A 12,618-nucleotide genomic window follows, 5' to 3' on the forward strand; every position below is an offset into this window, starting at 1 on the left:
AAAAACCAAACCACTTCCTCTACAAGTAGCAGGTTTATTTTTATTTTTTCAAATGCAGGCACATCTGTGACAATAGAACAAATATAAAAAAAGAAAAAAAGAAGTCCAAACTCATTTACCTAAAGCTCTTTATTTATCTCTTCATATCTTTATAATCGCTCAAGAAGAAACTTGCGTATATAAAAGTCTAAAACAAGTGACAGTGTGCTCCGTCAGCACGGCACCTTAACAAATATGTACATACAAGCAAATGCGTATAAAAAAAATGAGATCCTGCGTCAGATGCTGTCAGTTTGTCAGTAATGCAGCTTCTTCTCAAACGATCCCACAAAATGTTTAGTTCCAGTTCTTGAAGAACTGCTTGAAGATGATGGTCTCCTTCCCCTGTGGCAGAATCTCCACCTGCAGGGAGAAGCACATTAACCAGGAGCTGCAGTAAAAGCACTGAAGGTGACATTTAAAAGCTATGGTAACTCTGGCAGTGTGAGACCGGCTTTTCCTTCTAACAGAATGGAGCAAGTCTCCTCAGCTGCTGTTATTTCATTTTAATAAGAGCTCATGAGCTTTATGTACCTGCGTTTTCATCCTGTTGTACTGCATCTGGTCGATGAATTTATCTGCCATCTGCAGGGCAACCTTCTTCTCCTCAGCGTTTGCTCCGTTACCTGGCAGTTAATCAATGCAATTTCAAGTAAATGTGTGAGGAAACCATATTGTATACATATGCGCATACATGCATACATTAAAAACAGGATTAACAGATTAAAATATAAGAGAATAAAAGTAAAATGCTGATTACTAATGCAATCAGCAGTTTCATTGTGAGTTGAGTGTTTTGCTCTGAAATGAACCCTTTAAAAAAGGCGATTTCTCCTTTTCCTTCAGACGCTTTAAGTCGTTTTTCAAACTCTAAATCTGCATTTTCTGTGTCAAACCAAAAGAAAATCTAAATGCATGTAGCATGTACTGCACAACGCAGAGTGAAGTCTGATGTGGACAGAGTGGGAGGTGGGAACTAACTAGTCCTCCACATGTTCAAGTGCATCCTGAGCCTCGTCTCCCTGCGAAAACTCTCAACCATTACTGACATTATGCTCATTAAAATTTGATCCAATTAGATACCGAATATCACCGGCATGTAACAACTATCACTTTCCTCGGTTTTGCCTTTCAGGCGGCACGAGCTCGCTGGTTCGGGGTCACGTAGTATTTCCTCACCTTTCCAGACGAAGATCTTTCCGTTGGCGCCGTTGTCCAGAATGAAGCAGTCGTCACGAACCAGCAGCTCCTTGCCAAACGGGCTCTTCTCCGACACCTTGGTCGTCGTCATGGAACCCGTGGCGTCGGACACCTGCGGGGGCAAACGTGCACGTTTTTTTAATTTTGCTTCAGTTCGAGTCATCAGTGGTGTTGTTGAAGCGCTGCAGGTGGAGTTACCTTGTAGAGGGAGGCAGAGTTGGAGGCGTCTGCTTTGCTGTCCTCTTCGGGCGTGCTCTCTGCCAGCTCTGGCATCGGTCCCAGGACCTGCTCAGCAACACAACAGGAAACTCAGGAACCACTACTAAGATACTAAGATAACATTTTTGGGAGTATGTGCTGACCTAGAAATTTTAGGGATTACGCTTAATTCACCTCTCTCATGTCTGTTCTCTCATTATGAAGCTACAGGCAGCAGATAGTTATCGTAGCTTAGCATAAAAGATGGAAACAAAGGGTAACATCTAGCCCAGTCATGTCAAACTGATTCCATAAAGGGCCGTGTGGCTGCAGGTTTTCGTTCCAACCAAGGAGGAGCACACCAGGCTGGAATCAATGAATCATCTGATCTCGGTCTTCAGCTGATAACTAAGTGATCCCTTGATGTTGATTGGTTGGTCTGGTGTGCTCGTCCTAGGTTGGAACAAAAACCTGCAGCCACACGGCCCTTTATGGAATCAGTTTGACATGACTGATCTAGCCGGTCTCTTTCCACAAATAACAAAATCTGCCTGCCAGCACCTTTAAAGCTCAATAGTTAACACATTACATCTTGTCTATGTAATTTGCTTCATATTTAACTTCCGAACATGAGGGTGGTTGCAATTTTCTAATATAACTCTTAGCAGCTCCACTCAGGAGTTGACACTCAGCTTACTGAAACATGGTTTCTTTATGAATGTAGTGCAAATAAATTGTGCTTTTACCTTGAGCATCTCCTCTGGCTCCTCACCCTCGCTGGTGTCCACAATTCGGGCCTTTCCGTGTCTGTCCGTGTCACGGATCAGCGAGGCGATCTCCCGCACTTTCTGCTTCTCGAAGATGTTGGCCTGCGAGCCAATCCACGACACGATGATCTGGAGGGGAGAGAAACAGCGTGAGTCACCATGATCACATTCGCCTCCTGCACGCTGTAGTTTTTCTGACACTGGATGGGTGGTGGGTGGTGGGTGCTCACCTCCCCGAGGTCGAGGATGAAGCAGTCTCCCTTGTTGAAGCTGCTCCAGGACAGCTCCACCTCCTTGGCACGGATGTTGCGTTTCCCTTTGATCTGGTACAACCTCTGCACCGTCCCAGAGCCCTGAGACCTCCTGAAGCCCGACTCCACACCACCCTCCTGTGAGAGATGTGGGGAACTCATTTAAAGAGGCTGTGGTTTTCACGTTTATCTTTTTAGGTTTTATGTTAGTTGTCCTGCTGCAAAACGTCAAAGAGATTTCAGCTCGACTTGTCCAAAATGTGATATGACTGCACTTTGGCACAGAGGCCATACAATCCAGAGGGCTGTCAAATGATACAATGGTTTTATCCATAATAATAATAATAATAAAATAACTAAAGCAATTTCAAGTAATAATAATAAAAATAATAAGAAGAAAGTGTGTCAAACGGCAATTTTTGCAGCGACTTTCTCGTTTCTGATTGAATAAGCTGAGAAAAGGTCAATTCAATCAATTATTCTGAATGTTTTTGAATTGACATTGCAAGCGAATTAAGTGGAAATGAAAAGTTTTGAAGCTCAAAAAGTGTTGGATGCAAACATCGTGTCTCTAACTAACAGGCAAAAACATGACATTTGTCTCCAGGCAGGCTCACAATTCTGTTTTACGCTTTTTAGACTCTACATGTTTGTAAATTTGCATTGTGTTCTGTTCTTTTCTTAATGACCTTTTATGTCTTATATATAAAAAAATGTAAATGAATGAATATTAAGCTGGGTTAATGAGCTTTTTCTTTCTAGGAAATTTCTATTTTACCTATAATTGGTACTAAATCACATCGCTCTTTAGGAAATTTTCTAGGAAATTATTAAGGAATTATATTATATAGTATTATTATTACTGTTATGATGTTAAGTTTGAAAAAAATACATATTTATACTTTAATATTTCAATGGCGTTCCAGTTTTTAACCTGTCTGAACTCCCAGGATCGGGTCTGTCCCGTCCTCACCTTGTAGCTGATCCCTCTGGGGAAGAGAGCCATGAACTCCGGGGCCTCGTAGCCCTGAACGTGCCTGTGCTGAACGGGGTCACCGCCCAGGAAGTTGTCCAGCTGGGTGGCCAGCATGGCACACGCCACCTGCTCGTCCCTGGACGACTTCTCACCTGCAACAGACGGATTAACGGATTAAACATGAAGGTCAAAAAAGCGTTCACACGCACTCCTCCAACAAGGATAGAAAAAATTAATTTGATGCAACAGGAGTCGTTTTGATTAATAACCTTTGTTCTGTCACTGTCAAATCTTTGGGATTGTGAGTTTGAGGGAGGTCACTGTTGTCTTACAGTAAATATCCACTTACAAATGTACAAAAAGGTCTAACCAGAGTATTTTCTTCCACTTTGATGTCTGATGACCAACCATGTTCATTTTCTCAAAGACAAAGCCTGAAATTTTATTTTTGTAAGTCATCTCATAATTCACTTTTAGGCCAACATGTACGACTACTCCTAAACTGAGAACTAGAACTGAGCTTGTATGTCAACAAAACCATGTCCAACAGGCTGTGAGGTGGACCTTTTTTCATCCATTTGAGCCGGTGGCAGGCAAAGACACATGAAAGGAAGCAGAGAAGAAAAGGAGACGGGAGAAAGAATTAGGAAATGGGGCCAGAAAGGTTAAGATGTCACAATATGAGGGACAAAAGAGCCGCTGACAGAGGTGACAGGACAAAGAGACGAGAAGCAAACGGTGTGGCGGCCAGCGGGCGCACAAAGACAACACGGGGGTCACCAATTGTAAACAAGAGGGGGAGGGAGGCTTCGGAGGGACGCATGCTTGAGCACAGAGAGCCTCTCCGAGCCGTGACAATCAGCTTAGTGTTACCTAAGCACCGGATACATGCTGGAAACAACAGCCACATTTGAGTACTGTAACAGCCCTGCTGCATTTTTAATGGGCCCCGCTCAAAAGCCATCCCAGTTTCCCCTCTTCCCTCCCATCATCCCTCCATCCCGCTCCATCCATCCAGCCTCGCACAATGATGCAGCAGGTCAGCGCCGTGTCTCGTGTGTCATCACCGCGAGTGGGAGGGTTATCAGCTTTTCAACACGAAGCGCAGGGCCAGGATGAGGTGTGTGGTGTCCCTTCTCTTGAAGTCTGGACTACACACTTCAGGATGAAGGTCTTGAGAATTTCAAGAATTTAGTGCAGTGTTGTTTTGCACGTGTCCATCTGCATGTTGCACATGTCCCCTTTAAGCCCTGTGTCGTCCCTGGATTTTGTCCTTTTCTGCACCGATGACGGTCAAATTTCAGTGTTTTCAATAGAGGGTGACGTATCCGTCCTGTCGCTGTCATTTCTAATAAAGAGGGAAGCTGTGGCGGGCTAGGTGCAATTAACATTTTTCAGGATGATTGAATAATACTGAAGAGATTTAAGAGATGGCATTTCTGCATGCCGACTTGGCCGTTCTTCTGACAGCATTCCTCGGGTCTGGTGCAGAACAACGACGTCCCAGTTCTCGATCCCACCTACAGGCCTCTGATTGTCTTGCTTGCTTTTCCAACTGAGGTTTAAGGTTACAGCAGTACACGGCGGTATGAAAACTGACGGATATCACATCTCACACATTTGTGTGTACATTTGCTTATGTACAGTATTGAATTTTACTGTATTAATGTTATTTTAAAAAAATGGGACATAATATTTTGTTAAAATTTTAACCAAAAAACCCTTCTGTTTGCATTCCTTTAAGGGTCATCATAAAGAAGGAGAAGAAAATCCACACTACACCTATTTGAATACCTGAAAAAAAATGGTGGGTCTAATTTTGAGCTTTTCTTTTCCTCCGTTAGCGCATATTTGGTTAATTTAAGTGTGTCTTGCTCAGTGGAAATCATGGTGTCTTTAATAAAAAAATGAAGCTAGCTTGATTAAACAGCCGTGGTCTGACTTTACTGACTGATTCTGTCCTGCAGTGAGACGCCATCACTGTAGATGTAGTGGAATCCTGTCGAGTGCACAAAGTCAGATTGCATAACCCTGCTGTGTGGTTCTTCCCTGAGGGGATGCATGTGTTGCAACACATTTCACACTTCATTCGGTCTCTGTTTGGCTTAAAATGAAGCCTACGATTTATTAACAATATCCTCTCCTAATATGATGAATGATGCTTTGATTCACACCAGGCAGCATTTGTTTCTCTGTGGCATGATGCGCATTACATAACTCAGATTTCTCACCGATCCACATGTGGAGGTCGGCTCCCAGTTGACCACGGTTCTCCAGCACCAGGTAGGAGTCCCCGTTGTAAAAGGCTCCCACCTCGGAGGGATCCAGCTGGACGGCCTTCATCTTCTCCACCCTCCACACTCTGAGGCCCGGCTCGCGGACCTCTGGACCAAACTGACCTGGCGCTGCCTGGAAGGGGAGCATGCTGCAAGGAGAGAAGAGGAAGACGAGACGAGTAAGACAGAAGGAAAGAAGAGGTATGGGCACGCTTTGCAGAGAACAGTGAGGACTCCAACAGTCACCACAAATATGATGGTTTCACGACTGTTTGGAGGCAAATTACACTAAAAAGACTCCTGCAGAAGGGGAAGAAGTTGGCTGAAACAGGAAGTGTAAATGAATATAGTTGTGTCACTGTTTCCATGTGATGATGGATGCTCGGTTTTGGTTGGAGTTGAGAAAAGTAAGAGCAGAAGTCAAGCCCACGAGGTACTGACGCATGAAGGAAGTCCCCAACGTGTCACAATCACAGTCTTCATGTTAGAGTTCATGTTAAGAGAAAATTTCGCTGCTCTCCACGCTGACTGACAGAAACTACAAAGACCAGCGCTCAACACAGACGCCTCCACACTGCGGTTGCCATGAGAACGACAGAGCGGAGGATGTGGTTGACGTGACGAGCGCTATTACACTTGGACCTGACACAAAACAAAGGATTCTGTTGCTGCTTAACAACCACGGGCTAAATTACATCAGTTTTATGCAACACAACACCGAGCGGGCCTCACTGACACATTAGTGTAACTGCACAAAACCAGGCGTGGCCCCATGCACGCCAGATCATGTCACAGGTGAGAATGAGCCGGGTATGCACCTGGTTGAGTCACTCTAATGTACACCTCTGTCTGCCTTCCAGTTTTCCCACCCTGTCACAAAGGAGGAAGCATATTTGGACGTTAATATGCTGAGTGCGTCACCGAACCACACGTCTGCCTCTTCCTGTTGTCTCCTGTCTCGCTGCGCTATATTTTGCAAGAGAGACGAGTTGCTGCAACTTTACTTTACTCCCACAATATTTTGTGACGTAGCAAAATTTGGCAAAAAATTGAGATATATTCACTGTCCATGAAAACAGATTTAAAAACATGTTTCTGCAAAAAGAAAAATCTAAGGAAGTTGAAATATCTTAAATCAAGGAAATATATGCATGTTTTGTCTTAGCAGGTAGTTTTTATCTTATATCTTAATAATATAACTTCTTACTTCTTAGAATTTAGAGAATTATAAAGCTGTTTGATCAACACTGATGAGTAGAAAACTACTTTGCCAAAGTGTACTACTGCAAGGGTAGTGGCTGCGCTACTTTTAAGATAAATATGGGTATTTTGAGATGAAATATTTTTACTTGTTTTAAGTAAAAATCTTGGTAAGTAAACATTTCCTTTTCTGTTGGCTTAATTCAAGCTCCACTTGCTCAGTAGCTTAGGCCACATGATTAACTCAACTATTCCTATCTACTGAGGAAAGCCATGAAACGTAGTTGTAAGCATAAGTAAACCTGAGTAAGTGGCCCTTGAGTTAAGATTTAATTTTTTTGTAACTATTGCTTCACGGTCAAAAGTTGACTAATCCATTAACTGACTCCAGCACTTACTGACTGAAGACTTTTGTAAAAGCCATTTTTTCATTCTGATATAATGGTGCTTCATATTTGCAGTTTGGTGCCTCAACAGGCAATCAGAAGGCTTTTACTTGATGATAACACACAAACACGTGAATCCTTATCAAACGGATGCTGAGATCGAGGCTGAGACAAGCCCTGCAGCTTCGTTGTGACATTTTCAAATGAAAGCAGCATTGCACATCCATGCAAATGTTGCAGGGTTAAAATGATGGAGGCGGAGCATTTACTGCACTTTCTTAGAAAACCATCATTATATAAGTCAGCTATTGGACAGGCGTCAGGGAGCAAGCTGATAAAGGAGGACTGGAAAACAAACAACTAGTGTGGTTCTAAGAATTAGAGTCAACTGAGGACACCGAATCCACATGAGAGACCCTGCCGCCAACTCTCCTCCACTATCTGTTGAAAATTACTCAAAGGCGGCAGAAAAAGATGAAACTATTAGCTCTAATCGTCTACAAAGTGGTCAGTTGAACATTATGTGAAATGACAGAGGCGGTAAGGGAGCGAGGAAAAAGAGAAAGGGCCTGAGGCAGCTCATGCAGGGGCCCCCGGGTTAAAGTTACAATGCTTGGACAGCCGCTTCAAGAGTAAATAAGGAGGCAGAGAAAAAGGCCCGTTCCACTTAACTGTATGCTCTCCTCCGGTACCTCCGGCATGCTGTCTGACTCCGACTCCATTCTGCGTGTCCACTGGAGTGTGTGTGTGTGTGTGTGTGTGTGAGGTTGTAAGGGATCGAGAGGTCCGGTGAGGAGGAGTGCTCGCGCTCACCTGGCCTCGTTAGCTTATACGTGGGAGGTAACTGGAGCCGGTGTGATGAAAGCCTACCTGCGGCCTGTGGATAGGACGCCGTGTGTGGGGGTGGGGGGGCAGAGTCGGGTTCCTGGTTCCTGGCTAAAGCTAAACACCAAGTGGATAATTACTGGAAGAGCAAACTGCTGGCTCCTCCATCTTTCCACTCTTCCCTTCTCCTCTGACTCCAGCTCCTCCTCCTCCTCCTTCCTCCTTTTACCCTGTCCATACACACCTCCCTTCTACGCAAAGGACCACGAAGACAGCAGGAAAACGCTCGCTATATTTGTCGCAAGCAGGGATGTAGTTAGGAATTACAGCCCCCCCAACATGCTGAGGAGTGAGAGGTGACACCCCTTCCCCTTTTTCTCTCAGCCCCACACCACCAGCCTTCCTCATTCATTTAGCAACTCTGAAAATGTGAGCAAATATGACTCACACACATCAGAACACAAGATGAAAAGACTGCGTCACAAAGTTATTTTATATATAAAGAAAATGTGTGATTATTCAATAAAAGTCAGATGTATCTGTGATAAGTTAACTACAACCCCCAGGGTGCATTCCAGTACAAATCCATCCAATCAAGACCTTGACATTCAGTCGTGTGCACAGCTAATGGCGACTAGAAACCAAAGATCTTACTGCTGAGAAATTCCTTCACGTTGGCATTCGGCGTCAGTTCTGTATGAATTTAGCAAATATGGCTCCTTGTTTTGCTCTTTCTTTTTGTTCTTAATTCACCACAGCAGTGATTCATTCCTTCCTCTTCTTCATAGCAACAGCAGCTAAGGCTCATGGGTAATGAAGAATTTAGTGTAGGATTTTTTTCTGGTCAGAGGAACAAGTCGTGAACACATCACTGACATATCAGTTTTAAAGTTGAACTCTTGTTTACGCATCACACTCACATAGAGAGCCACATAGGACTTGCAAGTCCAATCTTCACCCTCGTTTTGCTCTGTTTTTGGTCTCTACCAACTCCTGAGGGTAATATCTGGCTCTTTAGTTGCTAAATACTCCAATATGTTCACCAGCTAGTCATTCAATGTGTCTGCCTGTTGTTTGGTGTGGAGCAGGTAGCGTTCAGTGGGTTGTTCGAGCTTCCTAAAATGACACTATAAGCGTGGAGAGAGTGAACCAAATAACCAAATACCAAATTAAAATATATACCAATGGAAAAGTTATAGCTTCTTAAATGAGAGATCTGCTCCTTTTCCTGTTATTATTCTGTGCCGCTGAGCTCGTTATTTACTGTATGTGCTGGAGTCATTAAGGATTTAATGTTTAAAAAGCACTGATTGTAAATTACAATTAATCTCATTAATCGCTGTAATCCAATTTAGCCGTTTACATCTGGTGAAACAGCCCAAAGAGAAGATGCTATCAGATAGAAATCTGCCCTTTTGGCCTCAGCGACTGAGTGGTCAGTGGTGTGTGGTCAGATAGAGGAGACATGGAGGTGGAAAGAGAGAGAGAGGACGGAGGGGGTTTAGATGGAGACACAAGGTCACAGATAGGCTACAGGGGTCACTGACTCAATCATTCATTCATGCATTGATAACCAGACAGAAATATGAGAGCAGACAATATGCAGGCGGACAGAGCAGCAGGCGCAGGGAGATCTGAGAGCTACGTGAGTGTATGCAGTGTGTGTGTGCAAGTGTGTGTGTGTTTGTATGGCTGGGTGCACTGTACGTTTATGAGATTAGGAGACTGAAATCAAGACATCGAAGCAGACAGGGAGAAACCGAGAGCACCAGAGACAAAGGAGGAAATCGAGCGCAATATGCATGTTAAATGACACTTTTACAGCTGCAGGAAAATGTATTTTCACCTGTTTCGCACACTTTTCTCAGCTAAATCATGAGATTTGAGGCTGTTACCTTTTTAACACCCGACCTTAACTTTAAGAAAGTTGCGAAACAGCTGCAAATAAGACCAGGGTGATGTGTAGGAAGTGACACACAGACAGACCTGTAAAGGAAATTAAAGGTGTGGCTTTTCCCCAATGATAGAAAGCGGAACCGAGAATAAGCTCAGAGTTTGAATGGAGGGATGGAGGTCAGAGAGACTAAACTTTCATTGTCCCGTTGTGAGATTCCTCTTCTGATTTCAGGAAGAAGGAATGCGATGAGCAAACAGGGACAGAATAGCTTGGGAGGAAAAATGGAAAAACACGTCTCGGGATAAAAGACAGAGAGAGGAAAAGAAGTAAAAGAGGAACGTAAGAAAAGAAAAAAACAAAACGGACGCTGGGACTGTGCAGCAAAAGGTGCAAAAACAAATGAAGACTTACCTTGGAGAGAGAGCTGGCGGTGGGACACGACACGTCTGAGCAGAGAGTGGAGGAGAAAAGCAGTCATGCAAGGAGGAACACGTCCCTAAATACACACAAATTCTTTCTGTCTTTCACACACACACACACACACACACACACACACACACACAGACGAGACATTTCCTGCCTCTGTCTCCGGCAGTCTTAGGCCGGCCCTCTGACTCAAACACGACAGAAAAGTGCGGAAACTTGATTGAATCAGGACTTGAAGTGGGGGGAGAATTCAAGTTAGGCCTACTTGACAGAAGAAGTACATTTACTCAAGTACTGTTGAGTAATGTGTGGTATTATACTTCAGTATTTCTATTTTATACATCTTCATACTTTTACTCCACCACACTACAGAGAGATATATTGGACGTTTTACTCCACTACATGCATCTGACAGCTGCAGTTACCGAAGTTTAGTGATTAAATCAGTGGTTCCCCAACTTTTTGCTCTTGACCTCTTGTAGTAAAACAGCGTCTGGTTGGGCCTCGTCATGTTTCAGAGGTTTATGAGTTGTGCCAAAAACAACAGTTAAACTTCTCACATGCTTTTATTTCAGTAACTGTTGAAATGATCCAATGTCCCAAAAAAATAAAAGAGTACAGAAACTTCAAAATTAGATTTGTGTAGCAGAATGTAGTTTTTTCTTCTGTGCTCGCCCATGAATCATCTCACGAGCCCTCAGATTTAGCTGGTGACCTTTTGCAGGAATCCGACCCCCGTGTTGGGAACCACTGGACAAATGAACCAACTGTATGATATAGTTCAAACCGGCTCCAGCAGCAGCTACACGAGTAAAACACTGCTCCCACATGAATGTGCTAGTATTAACAATCCACTGATTTCATACAGAATCATGCATCAGTCACAGGAGACGTTTTAGTACTTTTACTTTTGATATATTTATTTAAAGCTAATACTTCTGCACTTTTACACTAGTAGAATTTTGAATGCAGGACTTTTAGAGTATAGATTATGATTATGAGTATGAGTATTTTTACATATTGTGTTGGTAGTTTTACTTGAAGAAAAGGTGCAAACACTTCTTCCACCAGTGGCTTGAATATTGCCCTTCTTATAATTACCCAGTGACTCAACAAGGTCTCCACAGTTGCTACATATCACCACAGCAGCTGACACAAACACTGAGCAGTCATAGGTGGACTATGGTCAAACACGCCTACGCTGTATGTGTGGGAAGCCTCAGATCACCGGATGACATAATGCTGTGCTGTCGGTGAAACCTGTGATTCATCATTTCCACAGGTGAAGATTGCTAGGTTGAATGATCCAAGGTGCTAATTTCATGCCTTAAATACCCGAAAACAATTATTTCCTTGGCCTTTAAACTTTGTGAAGTCGTGTTGTTTGATTTTTACCATGAAGTTACATTTATAGTTTGACTTACTAACTTTAAATGAGCAACATCTTGTTCATTTTGAGTTGAAAACTATCTTGAGGACCTTTGAGTTAAGCGGAATTACAGTTTAAGAAAGAAAATCCACAAACCTTTAAGTAAACCTTTAACTGAAAAAACCTGAAATTAACATGTAAGCGACAAAATGACTGGAGTGACTTAAATAATCTCACAGCAAAATCTTAGAGCATGTTGAACTTACTCGGTTTCACAGGGAAGTTGTGACTGATCAGTGCTGGTTTGTTGATTAGCCTGATTGATAAGTTAACTTCCTGTCTGCAAACAAGGTGTGTTAACACAAAATGAGAGCGCCCCCTGGAGGACGAGCTAATCTTCCTCGCTGTCTGGAGCCTCAGGAAATGAAACTACAGCATAATGACTTTCCATCATAAGAGAAGTCTGTTGTCTGGTTGCCAACTACAAACTAAATATTCATTAGTTTTACTTGAGAATAACACTTAATAACAGATAAAAGTCTGATACTGAAACTCATTTCTAAAAGTATGTAAGTATTATCAGTAAAATTCACTTTAAAGCATCAAAAGTAAAAGTAAGCACTATGGAGAAGATTAGTGTTATATTAGGTTATAGTACTTTTATTTTTACACATAAAGCATTTGAATGTTGTAGCAGGCCATTAAGGAGATAATTTTACTTAATTTACACACAAATTTTAACTTACATCTATTATAATGTATCATGGTTTTTAAGACAACTACTTACAAACAAAATCTGCAAAATCAA

At 42.7% G+C, this 12,618-nt stretch overlaps 1 protein-coding gene across 1 annotated transcript; it reads right to left on the reverse strand.

Annotated features, from left to right (window-relative positions):
- Positions 1–20: 20 nt before the first annotated feature.
- Positions 21–12,094, reverse strand: LOC121626822 (macrophage-capping protein-like). The gene is made up of 10 exons (XM_041965510.1): positions 12,077–12,094; positions 10,427–10,461; positions 5,663–5,856; positions 3,429–3,583; positions 2,435–2,593; positions 2,184–2,333; positions 1,438–1,524; positions 1,219–1,351; positions 574–665; positions 21–402 (listed from the first exon to the last, which is right to left on the reverse strand). Exons 3-10 carry the CDS (start codon positions 5,853–5,855, stop codon positions 337–339), a joined length of 1,035 nt encoding a protein of 344 aa, XP_041821444.1. The 5' UTR covers position 5,856; positions 10,427–10,461; positions 12,077–12,094; the 3' UTR covers positions 21–336.
- Between the last annotated feature and the right edge of the window lie 524 nt (positions 12,095–12,618).

This window comes from Chelmon rostratus, chromosome 23 (assembly GCF_017976325.1).
Source record: "Chelmon rostratus isolate fCheRos1 chromosome 23, fCheRos1.pri, whole genome shotgun sequence".
NCBI classification, from domain to species: Eukaryota; Metazoa; Chordata; class Actinopteri; order Chaetodontiformes; family Chaetodontidae; genus Chelmon; species Chelmon rostratus.

Bases quoted from the DNA above. Each gene is read 5' to 3' on its own strand.
- LOC121626822 (XM_041965510.1), bottom strand. From the start codon at position 5,855: ATGCTCCCCTTCCAGGCAGCGCCAGGTCAGTTTGGTCCAGAGGTCCGC. The intron at 2,594-3,428 runs GTGAGGACGGGA...CATCTCTCACAG, and splicing joins CCAGAGGGATCAGCTACAAG to GAGGGTGGTGTGGAGTCGGG. The intron at 403-573 runs GTACATAAAGCT...TTCTCCCTGCAG, and splicing joins ACAACAGGATGAAAACGCAG to GTGGAGATTCTGCCACAGGG.